We start from the raw sequence: 22,155 nt of genomic DNA on the forward strand, positions 1-22,155 counted from the left end.
TGTTTTTGATTTTCGGGGAGGACTGGAACAAGTCAACAGAATCTGGGTTTGGAGAAGTAGTCGATGACCACGTTAAACAGCAAGCCCTGATGGGCCAGGCAGAGGAGAGGCTGGCCCAAAGCACAGCAGTGTAACTGGAATTACAGGGCCTGCCTAGGGGAGCGTCCTGCCGGAGCTCTCTCTAAGAGAACCGGGAATTCATTGAGACAAATGCACCCCAGGCCAGGCCAGGCCATCGGTGTGTGTGGGGGTGCCTAGGACCTAATTATTCACCAGATTAGACCTTAAGATGATGGTACGTGTCTTTCTATGAACCTGTTGGGCGGCTTTGTTGGTGCCCCAAGTTCAGCTGCAGAGCTGCCAGAGTTAAGACTGGCAGTGAGGCGGAGCTCCGCCCAGCAATTATCTGATTAACTTTTCCTTTGTTTCTTTGCCAGTCAAGAGAACAGTCGGAGGATGAGACCGAGGAGTCGGTGAAGTTTAAGAGGTTACACAAGCTGGTAAACTCCACTCGCAGAGTGAGAAAGAAACTCATCAGGGTGGAAGAAATGAAAAAGCCCAGCACAGAAGGTAACAAAGCAAACTCTGCCCTACTTATTCCAAAGCAAGTCATGTGGGGTCCGTCTCTCAGTAGAAAATATGAAAGTGGAAAAATGGGTTCTGGCTGAGGCTGGCAGAGGGGGAATTTGGGATTGCATGTGAGGAAGGCAGCACTGAGTATCTTCTGGAATGTAGGATCCTGGCCTCCAGCATTCCGGAGGCTTAGTTATTTAAATATTACAAAGATGGGGCGTGGCTAGTGTATGGCAATGAAATCTTCTCAAGATGTGGTCCAGCTTTCATTTGGAGCCTACACCATTTTATATAAACTTTTATTTTAGAACATCTGAGCGTGAGCCTCGGCTTCTAAAGGACTATGGTTCTCACCCAGTGAATTTAGTCCAAATTTAAGATATCTCCACCTCAAACATCTAACAAACAAGGCACTTAATGTCGTTTCAGATCTCTGAGGGATGATTTCTTCTTCCTGTTAACGATCTCAAGTCTCAGTTCCAAAGAGGCTTTAAGGACCTCCCATTCTAAGTGCTTTAAGAGCCAGGTTCCTGGCCAAGCCACTCATCAGATGAAGCCATACTGTCAAAAGGGACATGAACTTAGATTTATTATATTGAATAGTTAACCTTTGAAGTGTAATTATGGCAGTTTAAATCTCAACCGCGTCTGTCTTTCTTATTGTTAGTAAAGTGCATTTGCAGCACCTTGTAAAAGTCTCCCCAAAAGTTACAAAAGAGTAAGATTTCCTGTTTGGGAAACAATTAGTGATTGAAAGAAATGCTAGAAAGGATTTTTTATTCTTTTTAAAAGCACGTGGCTTGTTAAAATGTCACATTGACATTGTGGGGAAGTTCAAAATTGTAACATGTAGATTTAAAGAATGCCATTGTAGAGGCTCTTTTTTTGTACCTAAATCAAATCGCACCTTGCAGGGAACTGAACTCCCCTTTCTTTACGTAGATGAGGATTTCTGTTGCTCTTTTTGGTGTTTTGACATTTTTTTTTTAATGTAATTATTTATTGGTTTTAATCCACTGAAGGCCAGGGGTTACTATGGGAAAGTAGAGATGGAAAGGAAAGGGGGAAGAGACAAGAGAAGCAGGGAAAGAGACACTATCTGCTTTATGGCCAGTTTCTTACACTTAGAGTTCTGTTTAATTCCAGGGTTGCATCTGGGTGTCTTTTGCATGGTAATTCCAGGTGCGGTGCTGTTTACATTTGGCTGTTTTAATACCTGCCTGTTTGTCATGGTTCCACAGAACAGAACACACAGTCTGACTTCCTCTCCCGTGGCAGGTCTACTGAAATCACACACAGTGTCGTTTGGTAATATTAAGTAGGAACATATGGAATTGCCATCATTCAACCTTGGGAGCATCTCATTTTAAAACAAACCTCATGCATAGTTGCCAGTGCATAAATTGGAGGGTCTTGTCCATAAATGAGATAAATGGGTGAAGTACATGGTCCTGTGCCTACCACCAGGAGCCCCTTTGTATGTGATAGTCATGTGTGTTGGGGCTTATAAAAGCACAGAAATATTCTCACTTGTGTGTTTATGTCAGAATCAATCGATTCAGCTATCTCTGAGAGGCGTAGTTGAGAAAAAGGGAAAGTATACCAAAAGAGGTTGCTATAGGGTAAAAGGTAATAACTCTGTGGACTTTCAGCATAGAGTTTTGGTTCATCTGGGCATGAATTAGATGTCATAGATGGAAGATGGATTTAGTGAGTTTAATCCCAAGTGGCAGTTCTGGGGTCCAGCATCTGGGGTGCTATTGACCAGGCTTGCCACTGTCACCAGGAGAGGCCCCCAGTGTGTGTACAGCTCAGGGCATCTGCTGCAGGCTGCCCCCAACATCACCGTGCTAGATTGGTACTCCTCCATGCTCTGCATGGTAGAAGTCTTCCTCATTAACAAGAGAGCTTGTGCTGGTACAGAGAGGCCACCTGGGCACCTTCTTTGCAAAGCTGGAGAGATTCATAGTTCCCACAATCCCTCCTTCTGCCCCTGGACCTTCAAAGAGTTGATCCTTTTGACTTCCGCATGCCTGTGCCAGTACTAAGTTGTCTGAATAATAATGAGCATTTCCTGAGAGCCTTCTGTGTGCCAGCCACTTTCCTAAACACTTCAGATTTTATTGTAATATGTCATCTTACAGCTCCTTGTAATATGTCATCTTCAGAATACTCACCAGAGGCAGACACTGATGCTGCCCTCATTTGTGAAATGAGGAAACTCAGATGGACACAAAGAGGGGAAGTAATGTACTCATGGTCACCGAGCCAGCTGGACAGAGCCCTGGAATTAAGTCTGCGCAGCCTAACTCCTCTAGATCCTGGGTGTGCTCTCTGCTCCCACCCCATCTCTCACTCCCCAGCTTTGGCGTCTTGGAAAAGCCCAGAGAGTTACAATTCGTCACTCAGGCTTACTCTTGTAACTAGAGTAGTGAGTCCTTATCTGGTGCGTGGGTGACCCCAGACAATATGACATTGCAGGCCAGGGTAGTGCCCTTTATCCAGTCATTTCTGTGTCTTTTCCCTTCCTTCATTACTCCAGTTCACCTGTAACCTGCTAATGAATCGCTAGCTTTTGTACTGTGTTGTTCAGCATACAAAGTACCTTTACCTATCTCTTCATTGAATTTTATCCTCTCAATATCCTTATAATAGATATTACTACAATAGGTAGGCCTTGGGAATTCCCTGGTGGTCCAGTGATTAGGACTTGGCACTTTTCACTGCTGTGGTCCAGGTTGAATCCCTGGTCGGGAAACTAAGATCCTGCCAGCTTCATGGCATGGCCATTAAAATAAAATAAATACAGGTAGGCATTATTACAGGTGAGGAAACAGACTCAGAGAGATGGAGTAGTTGTCCACGATGGTGGAGACGGTGAGTGGCATGGCCAGAGCTAGAATCTGTGTTTTTGGCTTTAAGTCATCTCATACCTGCCTCCTTCCTCCTGTCAAAATGACCTACTCTCATCTCAGCTGAGCAAGAAGCAACTCATACACCAGATGATGATGAAGTTGAGCACATCTTGGTTGTTGTTCTTCCAGTATGATAGTTGTACTTTCAAGTCAGAGGTAAATGGGAGAAGTAATACCCTAAACCCCAAGGACTCCAGCATGGACTGGGATTTCAGGCCTTGGCTCTGGCAAGGATGGAAGAACCCATACCACATGGGGACTGCCCATAGCACAGGCTAAGGTGTCCTCTTTGGATTGTTTGCCCTGTTTCGCTGCACACTCCTTACCAGATGCTGCCGTGCCAGAACCAGGAAGTGGAGCTACTTACGTCATGGGCATGTGTGAACCAGCTGGTTCCAAACTCATACGTGACACGGAAGTATTGGAATCTCTGATGACAACCCCAAATACAGAATCTAGAAAATTTCCAGAACAGTTCTGAGTGATAGGTCCTTAACGTCCTCAAATCCCCTTAAGACCTTAAGGACCTTTGCACACCTCCATGATCACTTGGGCTAATGTGAAGTCACAATCCGTTATTGGACTATTTTTAGGGAGCAGTCTGCTGTTGGGCTGCCCCTGTCCCCAGGCTGTGCCATTCAACCTGATCACTTCACTCCTGGTAGTGGAGGGTAGGCTGTATCTGGAAGAGGCTGCCGTATTTTACTTCCAGCAACATATGGCCGCTTGGTCTCTAGTCTATGTTACTCAGGTGTCCTGAAGAGGGAACAGGAAGCATTCTAGTCTGATCAGTGTCCATCAGAACCATAGCCCTGGGTTTTAAACTTCTTTGAAAGATCCAGGAATAATTCTCGAGTGAATATATTTGTGCTGCAGATTGTGGAGAGCTTTGAACCGGATATGTTTTTAGTCCCTCTCTCCCCACCACTATCTCCTTGACGTCAAAGTCAGTCTTGGGCTGTATTTAATAGCAACTTTTTTCCTCTTTCTATTTGTAACTGTAATTCCCATCAGTTAGGAAAATTAAGAAATTTCTGGAAGTTTAAAAGCCTGTTACCAGTCACTCATCTTTACCCCACTGTGGAGAGAGCTGTCCTTTCCCTTTATCACTGACATTTAGCCACACACTGGCACCCTCGTCCCAGCTGGTATATTTAGTGCCATCCTTCTGTTCCAAGGAACTTGGTATTTTTTCCTCTTCACAATTCAGCTGGCAAGAAGCCGCAGTGCTCAAAAGTTTCCTTATATCGATAATTAAAGGGACAAGAGCCAGTTAGGATCACTACACCCAGAGTTTGACCTACTTCTTTTCTCACATCTGTTCACATAACACATGCAGAAAAGAACTCAGTTTTCCTGCCAGCAAGTCCAAACCTTTCCACTGGGCTCTGAAAGGCTTGGCTGGATACCTGGCTCCAGTGAAGGCTTCAAGAGCTGGAATCCTTGAGACGAAATGGAACACTCCATGAGGCTGCCTGCGTGTCCAGGCCCTTAAACGCCCTTGCTGCTTTGTAGCAGGGCCTGCGTCGATGGGAATGCCTGGCTTGGATCATCCAGTTCCCCAGCTTTTAGTGTTCAGCCTGTCAAGCAGGGACCATTTGTCAGCTGCGTTTGCAGGCTGTGACCCTTTATGGTGCTTCTTCACCCTAACTTCTCCCTTGGTGATTTAATTACATAAATGGCACGTGTACCAATAAAAAAAATCGCTGTCAGCCACATGGCATTCGTCTCACTCTGACTGTAGAAAGCCATCCAGATCAACAGGAGCACCTCTCAGGAGGGAGAATGATTCTGATTCTTAGCTTCTGAGGACTGCACTGACATACTGGGGAGGATAATGATCGTTAAATCCTAAGGAATATTGTGTTATGGATGGGCTTAGAGTTTCCAAGCAGCATTTTTAATAGGTCTGTAAAGGTGTTTGGTCTACAAAGACACTGAGAGGAGGGGGAGGGGGAGAAAACACATCTGAAACCTTTTAACATTAGCCTTGCATGAAACCATTTATTTGCTCAGTTTATTTTCTTCTTTATATGCATTTATGTAAGCGGGAACCAGGTTTATGGGAGGTAAGTGATTGTGGAAGTGGGTTGTACTGGCTGGGCTGGCTGGATGGACTAGCTGCTTTTTTGTGGGGGCTGAGGGATCTAAAGACAAGTCTGTGAGAATGCAAGGGTGTGTTGACAGGAGCCCCTGACCGTGTGTGTGTGTGTTTCCCTCCAGGCGGGGAGGAACAGGTGTTTGAGAATTCCCCGGTCCCAGATGAAAGGTCCGCCCTGTACTCCGGCGTGCACAAGAAGCCCTTTTTCTTTGATGCTTCTCCTGAGAAACCCCCAGAAGATGACTCAGACTCTCTCACCACTTCTCCATCGTCCAGTAGCCTGGACACCTGGGGTGCTGGCCGCAAATTGGTCAAAACCTTCAGCAAAGGAGAGAGCCGGGGCCTGATAAAGCCCCCCAAGAAGATGGGGACATTCTTCTCGTACCCGGAAGACGACAAGGCTCAGAAGGTGTCCCGCTCCCTCACCGAGGGGGAGATGAAGAAGGGGCTTGGGTCCCTGAGCCACGGGGTAAGTACCGATGGTCTCTGCTTCTATGACAGCCACCGTCGGCGACACCACCTCCTGGCGTCCCTGGAGGAGGTGCAGAGTGTCCGGAAGCAGATCCGCTTGAAGAAGACAGACGCTAATCACTCGTGCTCCAGAGCTTTCCTCTGCCAGCGCCCCTCCAGGAAGGGCGTCCACAGTGCCACCTGCGACCTGCAGCTGCTCCGGCAGAAACCCAAAGGGGGCGGGGGCTGCGGTGGCCCAGGCAGGAGGGCACGCGGGCGCCCCGCGGTCAGCGAGTTCAATGTCACCTACGTGGTGGAGCGCAGCCTGTACAGCCACCTGAACCTGACCCAGCTAGTGCGTCCTGCCTCGGACAGGACCCTGAGCAAGGCCGAGAAGCAGGACCTGAGGCGGTGCTTGCTGGAGGAGGAGGAGGAGGCCAAGAGGAAGTGGGCTGCCACGGTGGACCGCTGTACTAAGAGGGTTCTCTTGAGAATCCACCAGAAGTCCGTGAGTCACCCAGACGGTCCCGGGATGGCCTTGTCATTTCTGTGACGTTCAGTCAAGCGTTATGGCCTCTCTTGCGGGAGCCTGGCTCCCTCCCCCTCTTCTCCTGGTCCCTCACTCCATCACCTCCATTCCTAACCCCACTTCTCTTAAAGGAATCACTCCTTCCTTCTTTCTCATCTGCCCTCTTGCCAGCTGAAGCTGTTGGATTTTTAATGCAAGTCTCTTAGTCGTGTCCGACTCTTTGCGACCACATGGACTGACCATACACTCCGTGGGATCCTCCGGGCCAGAATCCTGGAGTGGGTGGGCGTTCTGTTCTCCAGGGAAATCTTCCAAACCCAGGGATCGAACTCGGGTCTCCCGCATTGCAGGCGGTTCTTTACCGTCTGAGCCACCAGGGAAGCCTTTAAAACTAAACATTGAAACTGATTCAGAGAAGGGCTCTCAGAGTACAAGGTGGGGTTTGGCCTTCTAGAAGTGGCTGCCTTGAGTCCCAGCCATCCTATCACTTGACCACAAGACGCTGATTCAAAACAGAAGGACGTTTTGCCCTGCAAGGAGGTGTCTCTTCTCCAGTTAATTAGAGCAATAAGAACTAGCTCACAGTAGATGGGCACCACTGTGCTCACCAATTTAAAAACCATTGTGAAATACATTTATGTCTGGGGGACAAAGGGAAAGTTCTCCAATCTAAAAGGAAAGAAAAATTAGAGCTCTTTTGTTTTACTTAACTATATTTGATGTGCTTATCTTTTTAAACAAAAGGGCCTTCCACTGCCCCATAGATTCTTCTGTACCTAGCAAGGAATAAAGTACTGACTTTCAAATAAAGAAAATGGTCTTCAATTTCATTACTGAATTGAGACTTGGTGAAATTTATTTTTAGGGCAAGACTTATATTGAACTGGAGAATATAAGTATTTCCCTGTGGAAATTACCACTCAACTTTTAGTTTGCACAAGAGCCTGTATAAAATGGCACAGGATGAGGCTGAACTGTGGGCTTGTGGCCCCTGGCACCCTACTTAATCCACCTGGGGCTGTTGGCCTGTCCCCTTTCAGAGGTCTGAAGGAATAGACTGTGTTGCTGCCTCCCGTGGTGGCTTCTCCCAGAGGTCTTCACATATGTAAGGTGTACTTCCCAGGGTGGTTACTGTAATCTAAATTCATTCAGTCAAGTTCTGTTTCTGGGGTCAGTGCCATCCTTATAGAATGCTTACATCTGTACCAGCCCTTAGGTCTTCCAAATATCCCCACATGTTGCCTTTCTCGCTAGGTCTTACTTTCCATTTTTTTTACCTTCTTGTAAATCTTGCAACACTTTTAATATTATCAGTAACAGCTTTTGCTCTGGTTCTGTGTCTTGGCCGCAGTTGTGGTTGGTTTTGGTTTTGTTGTAAAGTAATAGTTCTTTGTTACTATTTCTTGTTATCACCCCTTCAGTTCTGACCCACAGATCTTTTGGAAAATACTTGTGGCCACCTAGTCTTGGTATAATTTGTTGTTGTTTTTTTAACCTTCAGAGGTGTTCTGCCTAGTTTATTTGCCTGTGTACCTTGACAGATCAGATCCACTTCTCTGTGAACTGATGGCTCACCCCTGTGAGTTTAAATCAGATAATATGGAGGAGTTTTGCAACTGAGTGACTTGAGTTGCTCGCTCATATATCCCTTATATTATTTATATTGTTAATGATACAACTTCCTCAGAACCTTCTCTTTAGAAGTGGTATTTCTAAGATTTGTGCCATCAGGGGGCCCGTGATTAATTCTTCACTGATGCTGAGTATGGACATTTGGACGAGCTTGTTTTCATGTACTGACTCCGCCACTTGTAAAAGTGGCACTCTGGAACCTCTGTCCCCAGCATCAACCTGACACTAGGTGCTTTTTGAAATACTGTGAGCTTGAGGCAGTACTGGACAGTTTTAATACTCGCTGAAATTACGTGTTCAGTGCTAAATTAGAAATTTGAACATACCATTTCTTGTAGTTGTACAATCAAGAAAATGAAATTTAATTATTCAGAGAACATCAGTTCAGTTCAGTTCAGTCACTCAGTCGTGTCTGACTCTTTGCGACCGCATGAATCGCAGCACGCCAGGTATCCCTGTCCAACCCCAACTCCCGGAGTTCACTCAGACTCACGTCCATCGAGTCAGTGATGCCATCCATCCATCTCATCCTCTGTTGTCCCCTTCTCCTCCTGCCCCCAATCCCTCCCAGCATCAGGGTCTTTTCCAATGAGTCAACTCTTTGCATGAAGTGGCCAAAGTACTGGAGTTTCAGCATTAGCATCATTCCTTCCAAAGAAATCCCAGGGCTGATCTCCTTCAGAATGGGCTGGTTGGATCTCCTTGCAGTCCAAGGGACTCTCAGGAGCCTTCTCCAACACCACAGTTCAAAAGCATCAATGGGGGAGTATTAGTGTTTTTGTTTTTCCTGTTGTTGTTTTTGGCCATGCTGTGTGGAGTATGAAGTCTTAGTTCCCCAACCTGGGATCAAACCCATGGCCCCTGCGGTAGACTGCTAAGTCACTTCAGTCGTGTCCGACTCTGTGTGACCCCGTAGACTGCAGCCCACCAGGCTCCCCTATCCCTGGGATTCTCCAGGCAAGAACACTGGAGTGGGTTGCCATTTCCTTCTCCAGCCTGCGGTAGAAGCTCAGGCTTTAACCTCTGTTGTTAAATATTTTAACAACAGAAGAAGGGTTTTCGTTTTTGTTTTTAAGAGGTTAAGATAATTTCTTTGCTTGGTTCAACTTAAGTCTTTTCCATTCTTCTTGTCATATCTCTCTTTCATTTTATTCAAAAGTATACTTTCCTTTACTCTTCAACCTTGATCTTTTTGTCTTTCAAATTATGCCATATTTGCTTGATGAAACCTCAGGGAAATGACAATGCTTTGTACTCACTGGAAACGGTCATTTGTCTTGCTTTTTATTTGGTCATTCAATTTTGTTTGGGGGAACAGACATGCATGACATTTTGGAATTTTGTCCATTTGAAAAAAATCCAACCTCCCCCCAAAACATGTTTTCAACTGCATGACCATTCCATTGACTGGCTCTCCTCATCCACAAGCATCTATCTAAAATTTTCTTGTAATTTCTGTACAGGAGATGTTTGAACTTGAAAAGCTTCATGTAAGCTTTATTTATGTAGACCACTGAAGTCAAAGATTGGTTTACTTTCTTTTGCTCTTCTGTTTTCTCTGTTGAAAGAGTGCTGCTTCAAGAGCCACTTGATATAATAGAAAAAGTTGTGGATTAGTTCAAGCGGTACTGTTATATTTGGTTCATCCTTCATACAGAAGAACCAGTTCCAAATATCTTAGCCTATCACTGGAAGAAGTTTTAGTTGGCAGTTAAGAAAACCAGTCCACTCTTTCCTCTAAACTTCTTATTTTAGGAAAAAATGCATGCAGCAGGCTTATGAAGACATAAATAAGCTTCTAATTTATTGCAGTTATAGTTTCCACATAAATTCTTTGTCAGTTATTTCATGTGCATCAGAAATAACATGCTGGGCTCCAGTGGTGCAGTCAGCGTTGGAATTCAAGGCAGGGGGAGCATGAGAGACATAAAATGATGAGGCATCTGGATGCCATACTGTGTCTGTGGAGCCCCGAGTCACAGGAAAGCGACTGGAATAAAATGACTGCCTTTGCAGAAATGAGAAAATGTATTTGGCACTATACACTGGAAAGGGGAAGTTAAAGTTAAAAATCAGGCTTGAGAGGTGGTCATGACATTGCTTGCAGATGAGGGGGTTTGGTGATGATTTTGTTTACAGAGGTATTGTCTCTTTTTATAGAATTGATACAGGTCTGAGTAAGTTGACTGTAAGGGAAATCACATTGTCCATTGATATTCATATAAACTGAAAGTCATGTCTATTGGAAGTCGTGTCCATGGTAGACTGTTTAAAACAGCAGCCGCAGCTTTGATGAAGGAGAACAGTTATGTGCTATCCTGGACGTTGGTTATCCTGAAATGCCTCCTGTAGCACTTCCTTCTCCCGGCCTTTCTTTCTGTCATACCAGCTGTCGCTCACTTTTGGGTCCATTCTTAGGATTGCTGTGGTTTGACAGTTGAAGATCCCAGAATATAAGGCCCAGAACTAAGCTCTAGTTCTTCACTTGCATATTTAGAATGTTGACTAAATCTCGACTTCAGTACTACAGTTGCCAGGACAAGCTACCGTATTCTCAGGGTGGTGTTGGTGGTCGGTGGTTCAGTCATTCAGTCATGTCCAGCTCTTTGAGACCCCATGTACTATAGCCTACCAGGCTCTTCTGTCCATGGGATTCTCTAGGCAAGAATACTGGAGGGAGTTGCCATTTCCTTCTCCAGGGGCTCTTCCCAAACCAGGGATCAAACCCATGTCTCCTGCATTGCAGGCAGATTCTTTACTGCTGAGCCACTAGGGAGTGTCTGCTTTGTGCCAGACAGTGTGCTAAAAGTCTCAAATATAGGATATAGACAGTATTTCACTAATGTAGAAACCAGAGCTCAGAGAGTTTAAGTACTTTACCTGTGGTCACACAGCAAGTTAAGTGGTAGACCCAGGATTTGGATCTGTATCTTTGTGATTCCAAAACCCTAGGCATTTTCCTTCTTGGATGGTCCCACGTTCTCAGTTCAGCTAATGTGTGCCTGAAAGTGAAAGTTGCTTAGTCGTGTCCAGCTCTTTGCAACCCTATGGACTATACAGTCCATGGAATTCTCCAGGCCAGAATATTGGAGTGGGTAGCTTATCCCTTCTCCAGCAAATCTTCCCGACCCAGGAATTGAACCGGGGTTTCCTACATTGCAGGTGGATTCTTTACCAACTGAGCTACCAGGGAAGCTGCAGAATATATACCTGAGGTGTATTTATTTTCAATAAGCAATGTTCATAGGATACATTGTGCTTTTCTGTTCATTTCTTCCATTTAATAGCTGCTACTTAGAGTTCTCTGAGAAACAAGTAATACAAAACATTGACACCCAAATCTGTTGTTCAGATTTTATTACCAATTGCTTTAGAAGATAATAGATTGTAACAAAAATTAGTATGCTTTGAGTTTCTCCTTTTTCTCAATGATTTGGGGGTTGCAGGGGGTAGGGGTACGGATGAGGACGCTTTTCTAGAAACACAACAGAGAGTTCAAAGTTCTGGGGATATAGCAGCACTGAAGCATAAGCAGTTCCGTTCAGTTTGAAACCAACCAGAAGGACAGTAAAGTTTTCATTCTTTATAACGTCAATGGTTTTCCTGTTGAAATTAAAGAAGTGTGGTCAAAGGCAGTCACGGAATCAGCTTTTTCTTTCTGGGCAAATGTGGTGTCTTTACTTCATACACTCTGAGGAAAGGGTCATAAGTGATTAAGTTGGGCAGTTAGATGGGAGAGTTATCAGCATTTTTGGCTAGGTCAGGAAAGCAATGAGTGAGTAATCCTCTGGGCCTGATTGGACTTTACTTATAAACATAACTTTTCCTCCATCTGAGTGATTTAAAACTAAACAAAACAAGAGGCTGTTAGAAAGGCCTGCTTTCAGTGGACTTCAGATCTGGGTTTCCAAGACTGCTTTGAGCACATGGATTTTCGAATACATGTTCCCTCGTTATTATTCCTGTAGCCAATATTAAGGGGAATAGAAGGGAAATTCTGTGGCTAAGAGACAGGGCATCTTGAGCAATTAACATATGTTTGGTATTTTTGCATTGTATATATATATATATATATATATATATATATATGTATGTGTGTGTGTATATATATATATATAAAACCAGTTGGTTTTTGCATGTGAAGGGGACTCTGAACCTGTGGTGCAGGCATAGTTCCAGCAGCCCGTGGAAGGGCAAAATGAGTGACGACGTCTCCTTATAACATGAACCATGTGTTTTTTTCATCATTTCTCCTTTCTTACTCATCCTGTAACACGTTTGTGGTCCAGTGACATTCTGCAAACGGGACGCGTGTTGGGTCAGTGCCCTGTTCGGTGACTTAAACATAACTGGATTATTTCTGCCTTGCCTTCTCCTTTCCACAGAGAACCTGCAGTTTTGGAGGATTTGACTTGACAAATCGTTCTCTGCACATCGGCAGTAATAATTCGGACCCAATGGTGAGTACACGTCAGAAACAAGGGAAAAGGTTTTCATTCAAGTGATGTGGTGGACACAGTTTCATATTTAGTATTTTTGAGAATCGATACTAGGTAACCATCCTCCAGGGATCCTAAATCATGTTTGGAGAGAAGCCTTGTTTCACTGTCTTAAAGCCTCTTTTTGGTTTCATATGGAATGGAAGATGACCATCTCTCTCTTTGCAGGAGCATCATTCCTTTAATGTCTTGGTTCCCAGGTTTCTTCAAATCACAAGTCCAGAGGAGTTTGGTTTCTGCAGTCTTAGTCATTGGTGCTCCCAAGCTTTCTGTTCACCATAGTTGCATGTGTATGTGGCTATTACACGTGGGTAGTGCCACAGGAGAGAGCCCTGTGATTTGGGTTTCAAGAGTATGAGCCAGCATTTCTGAAAACCAGCCTTATCATAGGCCATATGTGTATCTCTGCACTAAGCTTGGGACTTCCTAATCTGGAGTGTCCTGAAATGAACCTAGTCCCCTTGGGGCCAAAGCAAACCAGACTCCTCTGAGCCAAGGTTACTGCCATTTCAGACTTGTCTCTGAATCACAATCTGGGGTCAGGCCCCCACTGTGGTGTACAGGTTTTCCTTTAACTTTACCTTCTGAGATTCCCAAGGATGTTGGTGTATTTTCCATACAGTTTTGTTTTCCCCTTGTCCATTTTATTGTGAAGCTGTGAAATCAGGATTCTGTGCTTTATATTCGTTATGATCACGTGTCAGCTAAAGCACCCATCTATGATATTTTTGTAGTGTCTCAGAATTTCCTGGGAGAATAAAATTATTTTATTTGGATATCAAATTTTATTGATTCATAAACCAATAATTTTATCTGGTCAATCTTTTAAAAAATAAAAGCATAATTTCTTTTTTCTTTTTCTGAGGGAAAGCCCCCCCCCCCAATATAAAATAGAATGAGAAGTGACTACAATCGAACTTGTTCAGGGAAAACTAAATTTATGCACAGTTAGGAGTTGACCACATGAAATGCTTCAGTGATAGAAATCTATTCAGGGGATGGACCTCTAATGATTAAGATTTGCCGTTTTGTTCTTACTCCTTTCTTGGGTGACTCAGTAGTATTATCGTTTTTTTTTTTTTCTTCCTCTTGCTGGGATTAAGTGAACACTGGTTCATCTGAATCATTCTTTATTGATGAAACACAGTCCCCTTGGGTATTTAAACTGGTGGGAAAAAATGCAATAGGAGAAGAATATATCATACTAAGTTTAAATAAAACTAACTCATATTCTACTTTAAACAAATAAACATAAGCCAGTTAGTCAGTCGCTTTAATTTTTAATCGTAAAGATAAATTACAGCACTGAGTTAACATAAGAAAAATGTGGAGATCCTGGGTCATGCCAACATTTTGCTGAGAGGTAGGACATTCGTGGTTTGAATAATAAAACCTGTTTTGGTGCTTCATTTTCTGTGATTAAAGATACTTAATAAATTTTGTTTTGCAGGGTAAAGAAGGAGATTTTGTGTATAAAGAAGTAATCAAATCACCCACTGCCTCCCGAATCTCTCTTGGAAAAAAGGTGAAATCCGTGAAAGAGACAATGAGGAAGAGAATGTCTAAAAAATATAGCAGCTCTGTCTCTGAGCAGGTATGTGGCAGTCAAGCAGATACCCTCCTGCTTCTTTTGCATAACAAAAACAGCTGGGGTTGGTCTGTCTTGAGATTTTCAGTGGTGCTAAATACATTCATTGGCATTAACCAGGCTCCAGGACCATGCCTAGTTTGTGTAGACAAACAGTGGATTCAGCAAACATTTATTAAGCACTTAGGGTCATCCGAGCACCAGGCTTGGTGCTGGGAATACAAATCAGATCTTGTGTTCTATGTACAGATGAGCAAAAGAGACAGACATGTAAAGAAATGATTATTCTGTAGTAAAAATAAGCACTAAAATTCAGAAAACAAAGGAAGGATTTTATTTTCTAAAGTATCCCTTCCTTCAAAATGTATGTCACCAGAATCAAACCTTAAAGAGACACTCAAATTTTCTCATGAAGCAGACTTTTCAAATAAATGTAGTGTAAGTTGTTCTTAGCAGCACATAGCAAGTCTGAGAAATAAACTGAGAAAGTGTTTCCTAGCTGCAGGACTTACATAATAATCGTGTTTCTGCAGGGATGTGTGTGTTCACTAAATAGCTTTATCTGGAAACATTAAGATATCAAAGAATTGACAACGCCTCCTCCCCCAGCTCTGTAATTTCATCACTAGGAACATGACCTTCTTTTTATGGATGGAAGGAATAAAGACACTTGGAAAGCTGGGCCTGAGATAATTCTGACCATTAAAATTTCAAAACACTCTCCTCTGACACCTTTATAGTGTTCTTTCTGTAGTCTGTTGAAGTCCGCCTGTGTCAGCTGGTTGTCTTAACTTGAAATACCTAGGTAATGCCGCTTTAGCTACAAAATGAAACAGACATTTTTGCTCAGCTGCTGCCCTCTAGTGGACATGGTGAGCTAAAATCCATGTCTGAATCACTCACCACCAGCTAGCCCAGCCTCCTGCACTGGGCTTCAAACAAAGCCTGTGCATCTTCTGTTTATTACAGTGGTTCTCATGGGGTATTGGGGGTGGGGTGGTGATTTTGCTCCCCCCACCAAGCCCAGGGCATCGGCTGGGGACAGTTTTGATACTTGCAATGGGTTAGGATGGAGTGGTGTTGAGGATGCATCTTACAATGCACAGGACAGGCCTCTGCAACAAAGAATTAATCATGCAAAATACCCAGAGTGCCCAGGTTGAGACCCTGTGGCTTGTTATACCTACAGGGGATGTCTGGCTTCCTCCAAACTCCCTGGATGTTACCCTTATTCTTTTCCTTTCTTGTCCCTATGGATGTGGAAGTGATGGAAAGTCTATATTTCTACCCAGCAATGAGGCAGACTGCAGATGCTTCTATGAGACAGACTACATGCCAATGAAAGCATGGATTTAAAGCACTTATTATTTAGTTGATTTTTTCCCCCAGATTGAAATATCTACTAAAAGCTCTTGTAAACATATTCCTGGGGTTTTTTTTTTGTTTGTTTGTTTGTTTTTTTGCTTTGTGGATCATTAGCATATAGCTTTCATGTAATTTTGAGCATTTCTCTGTAATTTTACTGCTGTATAGATGCCTTGTATTTTTATTTTCCTGTTTATTTAGAACAGTCATTTCACATAAGCAAAAAATAAGGAATCATTATAGTGCTTTTTGGAGAAAGGAAATTAACATTGTAAGGCTTAAAAAAAATCTTCCTAATAAATATATCAACTCTTCTGATAAGGATTTTTGTCTGCTCTGTTCCTGCTATATGCCCAGCATCTGAAATAGTGCCTGTGGTATTCAATAAATGTGATGAATGAATTAATAATTTTTAAGAGCCTTATGAACATACACTATCAGAGATGTATATTTCATATTGCTGTTTTTCAAACTGTGAGATTTTTTTTCCAGAAGAATTTTTAGAAGATTTTAATTGGATAGGTGGTTTATTTTATGATTCAGAAAAGAGGAATGAAAACCAACCTCCTCAGGAATTTATCCTTTGCAGCTTCAGTAACTTCCTAATAATGCGCCTCTCTTTATTATTGTTGCTGAGGTTGTTTGCTCTCTTTTCTTAAATGGAAAGCAGAAGTATGTTTTGGATCAGAAGCTGCCCTTTTGATTGTCCTTAAAAGTTTGCAGGGCCCCGCAGAATCTCTCAGAGCCCTTCTGATGATTCGGCACTATGCAAATAACAGGTTTCGTTTAGATGGTTTTGTGCTCACGTGGCTGTGTAGTATGACAGAGACTGTTCTGTTTGGGCAAGTAGACCATTCTGACTGCAGACTTTAAAAAATGTGACAGTGTCTGTCTATATAGCACTTCAAATCAAATAAGCATGTAACAGTTACACGTGCAGATAAGGGCCTGCCAAATTAATGGATACCGAGCCACCCCGAAAGTGAGAAGTTCTGCCGAGTCACTTCTGCCTGTATTCAGATCTGAAAGAGGCTTGACAGCTTTTTACTAACAACAAACTAAAAGAAGTCAATGAAGCTAAACTCGTAGGGTGACTTATGGAAACTGTATTATAGATAGAAAAATGGTATGTTTGAGGTACAGCTGACCTTTGAACAACACAGGTTTGAACTGCACAGGTCAGCTCATGGGTGGATTTTTTTCAGTAGTAAACACTATCACTATACATACAACCCATGGTTGTCTGAATCCACAAATGTGGAACTATAGATAAAGAGGGCCAACTGCACCCCTAACCCCTGTGTTGTGCAAGGGTCAACTGTGTATCTGGGTCCTAAGTGGGTATTTTATTAGCCAATTTCAATAATTTGTGTAAACAGAAATATAAAAATCTGATCTCTATTTTTAAAAACAAAACCAAGGAATACACTTTTTTTTTTTAATGTAGAAATTTCCCTTCAAATAGATAAAATTATTTTCTGATAGTACTTCTGGATACTACATCACTAGTGGATTGTATTTGATCTACATTTGAGGTCCAGCTTTGTGGCCCAGATGGTAAAAAATATGCCTGCAATGTGGGAGACCCAGGTTCGATCCCTGGGTTGAGAAGATCCCCTAGAGAAGGGAATGGCTACCCACTCCAGTATTCTTGCCTGGAGAATTCCATGGACAGAAGAGCCTGGTGGACTGCAGTACATGGGGTTGCAAAGAGTTGGACATGACTGCCCTGCTAACACTTTATTACTGAACTAGGGAGTATACAAAGAGTCTCTAAGGCTTTAACAAAATGTTTTGTCTCCAAGGTAGAGAGATTTTTTTTTCAAGAACATCTGTTAGAGCATGAAAAACACATTTTGAGTGCTTAATTAATAGTTATGTGAGCTGAAACTTGAAGATGAAACAGGATATAGATTAAAAAGAAGGTGTATTTTGGGTAAAGCATCAGACATGAGTATAAAGATGAATTCGATTGATTTCGTTGCTAAACAGCTGTGTATTACAAAAAGATACACACCCCCTCTGACGAAGTGTGATTTTGTCGAAACTCCTTTCAGGATTCAGGCCTTGATGGGATGCCGGGCTCCCCTCCGTCCTCTCAGCCTGACAGTGAACACGTGGACAAGCCCAAGCTCAAAGCCGGAGGTTCTGTGGAGAGTCTGCGGAGTTCTCTGAGCGGTCAAAGCTCGATGAGTGCGTCCAGTTTGCAATCATAGATGATTTCCTTGGCGTCTAAGCCAGACTTTTACTGAGTGTCAGGTTCAGGCAATTTAAAGATAAATAAGACCGAGTTCTTACCCTTAGGGTGCTGTTATGAAGACAGACCTGAAAAATACCTGGCCCTAGAGTCCTATTCGTTTAGTAGCCGATGTCTAGCAGTAGCATAAACAAGAGGGTAATGATTTTGGTTGGAGGGGAGAGAGGAAAGCATGTTAGCGGAAGATATGGAGACTGAAGGGAGGAAGTCAAGGGGAAACACTGATAACAATGACCAGCAGAATAAAGGGAGATAACCAGGGTTCTGCAGCGCACACATTGCTTTGCTGACCTCTGGGCACACCTTCCACCTGCAATAGCAACCAGCGATCTTCTGACCACTTTTTCATCTCAGAGAATTTGGTAGAAATCTCTCCTCAGTGCATTGCCCTCTGCATGTTGTCATGGTAAATCCAGTTCCTTTATTAGCATGTTTGTGGGGGTTTAGTAAAAGAGAAGAGAAATGCTTCTCTCCAATTGGCAGTCTTTAATCAAAAAAATGTTTTAGTGTAGAATTCAACACAATAACGTGACATTATTTTCCCCTGATGCATTTGGTGCAGTGGGACTTCCCAATAATTTTCTGGTTTTACAAAGAAAGCTAATGTCTTCTTAACTTTTATGAATACAAAATGTTGATGAAAACTTTATTAGTAACCTTAGTTTTCGTCAACTAAGAACCAGGAAAAAAAAAAAAAGAGATGAGAGGAGAATGACAAATGTCCCTGAAACACACACTGTTCAACCACTCCTAACCCAGTGGTGGTGTTGGCTGAGCATGGGGGAAGAGACCAAGTTTAAACCCACAGCTTAAAAGAATCTGGCTTTGGGCAAGTTACTTGACCTCTTTGAGCTTCCTCATCTGTAAAACGGGGTGAAGACAGTATGCCTGACAAATGGGAGGTTATGAAGGTTAAGGCCGGTGTCTTCTATCAGACAGTTTCCATGTCACCTGGCTTCCCTGGTTATAAAGATAACGTGCTGGAGTCCCCTGTCCATTTAGGGGCTTGATTAGGGAGAACACTCAGAAAACTCAGATCGTCCCCTGGCCTCTGCTCAGGTCAGGCTCATGACTGCCTTCCTCTGGCTCTTACCTTCCTAGTCTGTGATAGCTTCAGAGTTGCCAGCTTTGCTGTGCAGGAAATTTGCGTTGACCCAAGTTCTGCGTGTGTTCCCTACAGGTGGTCAGACAGTGAGCACCACCGATTCCTCGACCAGCAATAGGGAGAGTGTCAAGTCGGAAGATGGTGATGACGAGGAGCCCCCATACCGGGGCCCGTTCTGTGGGCGCGCCAGGGTGCACACCGACTTCACACCCAGCCCCTACGACACAGACTCGCTCAAGCTCAAGGTGTGTGTTTACTTGACCTCAGAGCAGTCACCTCGGGTGCCTTGTGGCTTTAGGAGCCATTCTCTTCTCCTTTGTGTTAAATGCTGAGCTCTTGTGGTGCAGACTGGCCAACGTATCTGCTGCTCCTTTGATAAACTGGTCTCTTCTGCAGTGATAAACCAGAGAACCAGCCAGCCTTTGGGGATAGAGGCAGGCCTTGTGTTAATTCTGTCTTATCGCCACGCTGGCCCTGTCCTCTGACCCCAGCTTCCCTCTAGAATTCCCACTGCCTTTCACCTTCCAGTCTCAGTGCTTTTGCCAACTGAAAAGACATGACTGACTTCATTGATGTGATCAGTGACATCCTTATGGAGCAGATGGGATTTCACAAAATGTATGAAGCGAGTACAGAGCAGGAGTTACCACTGACCTCTGATTGGTGGGAATTTTTTCTCCAAGAAGTAGGAGCTCTCTGGGTGAGGGCAAGGCCTTCAGAGAGCCAGGTGCCCACCCAGCCGTGAGCCCTGAGGGGATGGGATCTCAGGCCTTCGTGGGATCCTGCACAATCAGGAGTTTTCTCTGTGGTCTCTGCCGTACTCCCAATTACATCAGGTGACTCGTGGAGCCCTGATTCTAGTCTTCATAGTGTCTTCAACATCGCATGATTGACACTTCTGATGGATTGATGGTTCATGCTTGGAAATGTACCTAATGGAAAGATCCTTCTTCCCTGGGCCACAGAAAGGAGACATCATTGATATAATCAGCAAACCCCCCATGGGCACCTGGATGGGCCTGCTGAACAACAAGGTGGGCACGTTCAAATTCATCTACGTGGACGTGCTCAACGAGGAAGAGGAGAAGCCCAAGCGTGCCACCAGGAGGAGGAGGAAAGGGAGACCCCCCCAGCCTAAGTCGGTGGAGGACCTCCTGGATCGGATCAACCTCAAAGTCAGTTCCGTCCTGTTCTGGCCCCACCCGATCCCACATTACTTTCTCTTAAACTAAGCAAGCAAGGGCACCTTCAGGGAAGGGCGGGGTGATCTGTGTCGTCCAAGAAGGATGACCCATGGCCATGATGAGTACCATTATCCTATAGAATTAGTATCCAGCACTGTAACACTATCCTTTACTTCCCTTGAGGGTGATAGAGTAAACTCCGGTTGAAATTTCCTCCTAGTCCAAAGAGCAACTTTCAAAGAGCTGTGAGCTTCAAGCCACCACCAGGAAAGGCAGTAAGCACAGGTTCCTGGCATCCTGATTGGCCTCACAGAGGCCTTGAGGATTCTCCCTGCCCGCCCCCCGCCCCCCCCCCCCCCCCCACCACCATTATCCCCAGCATCTAGTAGGGTGGGTCTACATGGTATGACCTGTTTCCTCCTTGCAAAGCTATCTTGCTCCTGGGGAAGTCACAGGTCTCTCTGAGCTGGGTTTCAGTGGCTCCAGATGAAAGAAGTGTCTCCTCCACCACACACTGGGTGGCATTGCAGGCATCAGCTCATAGCAAGGGCACAATTAAAATGCAGGCCAGTGGAGTCCACCTCAGCTTTCAGTGTACACTTTCTTAGCCCAAGGTTAGTGAAGTGCCCCGCTTGCCCCCTGAGCTATAGAACTAGAGGGTACAGACTGTTAGAAAGATACTTATTAATTTTTGAATTAACATAAAAGTGGCTATGGAAAAAGAGTTAAGGGGTTTGAGGATGGTTGTTGGTCGTGGACCATGTGGCTGAGCTGCTGACTCTTTTCTGTCTTATTTCTCTCCCAGGAGCACATGCCCACTTTCTTGTTCAATGGCTATGAAGATCTGGACACCTTTAAGCTCCTAGAGGAGGAAGACTTGGACGAGTTAAATATCAGGGACCCAGAGCACAGAGCTGTTCTCTTGACAGCAGTGGAGCTGTTACAGGAATATGACAGTAAGTCCCTCACAGCCCAGATGTGTTCAGTGAGATCCATCACATTCTCAGGTCACCAGGAGGCATCCCATAAGCTGCTAATATGTGCTTAGGTCCCCAGAGTCCCTCATTTGATCTTGCTCTTTGAAAAATGTGTTGGTCACTGAGTCGTGTCCAACTCTTTGTTACCCCATAGCCTGTAGCCCACCAGGCTCTTCTGTCTGTGGAATGTTCCAGGCAAGAATACTGGAGTGGGTTGCCATTTTCTTCTGCAGGGGATCTTCCTGACCCAGGGATTGAATCCAGGGTCTCCTGCATTGCAGGCTCATTCCTTACCATCTGATCCACCAGGCAAGCCCTACTCTTTCCAAAGCCAAGGTCAATTTTGTATTATGTCAAACAGCACAAAGACATAGATTCCCAATGCCAATGCAGGAGCAAAAGAAAACCTTACTACCCAGTACTTTTTCACTGAGAATTGAATTGTATTTTTCTTTCTTTCTTTTTTTTTCTTTTTGGACTTAAGACATAGTTTAAGCCACCTTGGGGGCTGGTGGGATATACAGCCTTTAGGAGGTCATTAAGATACCCAGGTGCAAAAGTGACTGACAGACTTGGGGTATCCTGTCTTGCCAAGGGTTAATTACTTCTCAAAGCACATGAGGAGTTGTTTTCTGATTGAATGAATTAGTTAATGAATAAATGAAATTCATCAGCTTGCATTAAAGAAGCAGGGAATCATCTCCAGTGAGTATGTAGAGCAGAGAATTCCATGTTGCGACTTCTCAGCCAAAATGATAGCTCATTTTTACAGTCCATGAACAGAATTCAGTGAGCTCACAGCTTTTATGTAGTCTATTTGAATACACTGTATCCTTTGCTCCATTAACCCAGTCTTATCTTGTGCTTTATTCTTCACTCTGACATCAAAAATATTCCTGAGATTATTCATCATGAAGGGGGAAGCATCCTTTCCAGTGATTGAATTCAAATGTATTTTCTTTCGTGTGTTCTGCTTCAGG

At 43.9% G+C, this 22,155-nt stretch overlaps 1 protein-coding gene across 5 annotated transcripts in view; it reads left to right on the forward strand.

The window, feature by feature from the left end:
* SASH1 (SAM and SH3 domain containing 1) overlaps positions 1-22,155 on the forward strand; it is a 261,529-nt gene that overhangs the window by 223,001 nt on the left and 16,373 nt on the right. For 4 of the 5 annotated variants that reach the window (XM_069598656.1, XM_069598655.1, XM_069598657.1 and 1 more), the window contains 8 exons: positions 438-570; positions 5,712-6,058; positions 12,586-12,660; positions 14,150-14,293; positions 17,710-17,845; positions 19,090-19,259; positions 19,980-20,189; positions 21,004-21,154. In XM_069598656.1, coding sequence (XP_069454757.1) covers positions 438-570; positions 5,712-6,058; positions 12,586-12,660; positions 14,150-14,293; positions 17,710-17,845; positions 19,090-19,259; positions 19,980-20,189; positions 21,004-21,154 — 1,366 coding nt within the window. Of the gene's footprint in view, positions 1-13; positions 296-437; positions 571-5,711; positions 6,059-12,585; positions 12,661-14,149; positions 14,294-17,709; positions 17,846-19,089; positions 19,260-19,979; positions 20,190-21,003; positions 21,155-22,155 lie in introns of those variants that run through there. The other variant, XM_069598659.1, reaches the window with a different exon arrangement.

This window comes from Ovis canadensis, chromosome 8 (assembly GCF_042477335.2).
Source record: "Ovis canadensis isolate MfBH-ARS-UI-01 breed Bighorn chromosome 8, ARS-UI_OviCan_v2, whole genome shotgun sequence".
Classification (NCBI taxonomy): Eukaryota; Metazoa; Chordata; class Mammalia; order Artiodactyla; family Bovidae; genus Ovis; species Ovis canadensis.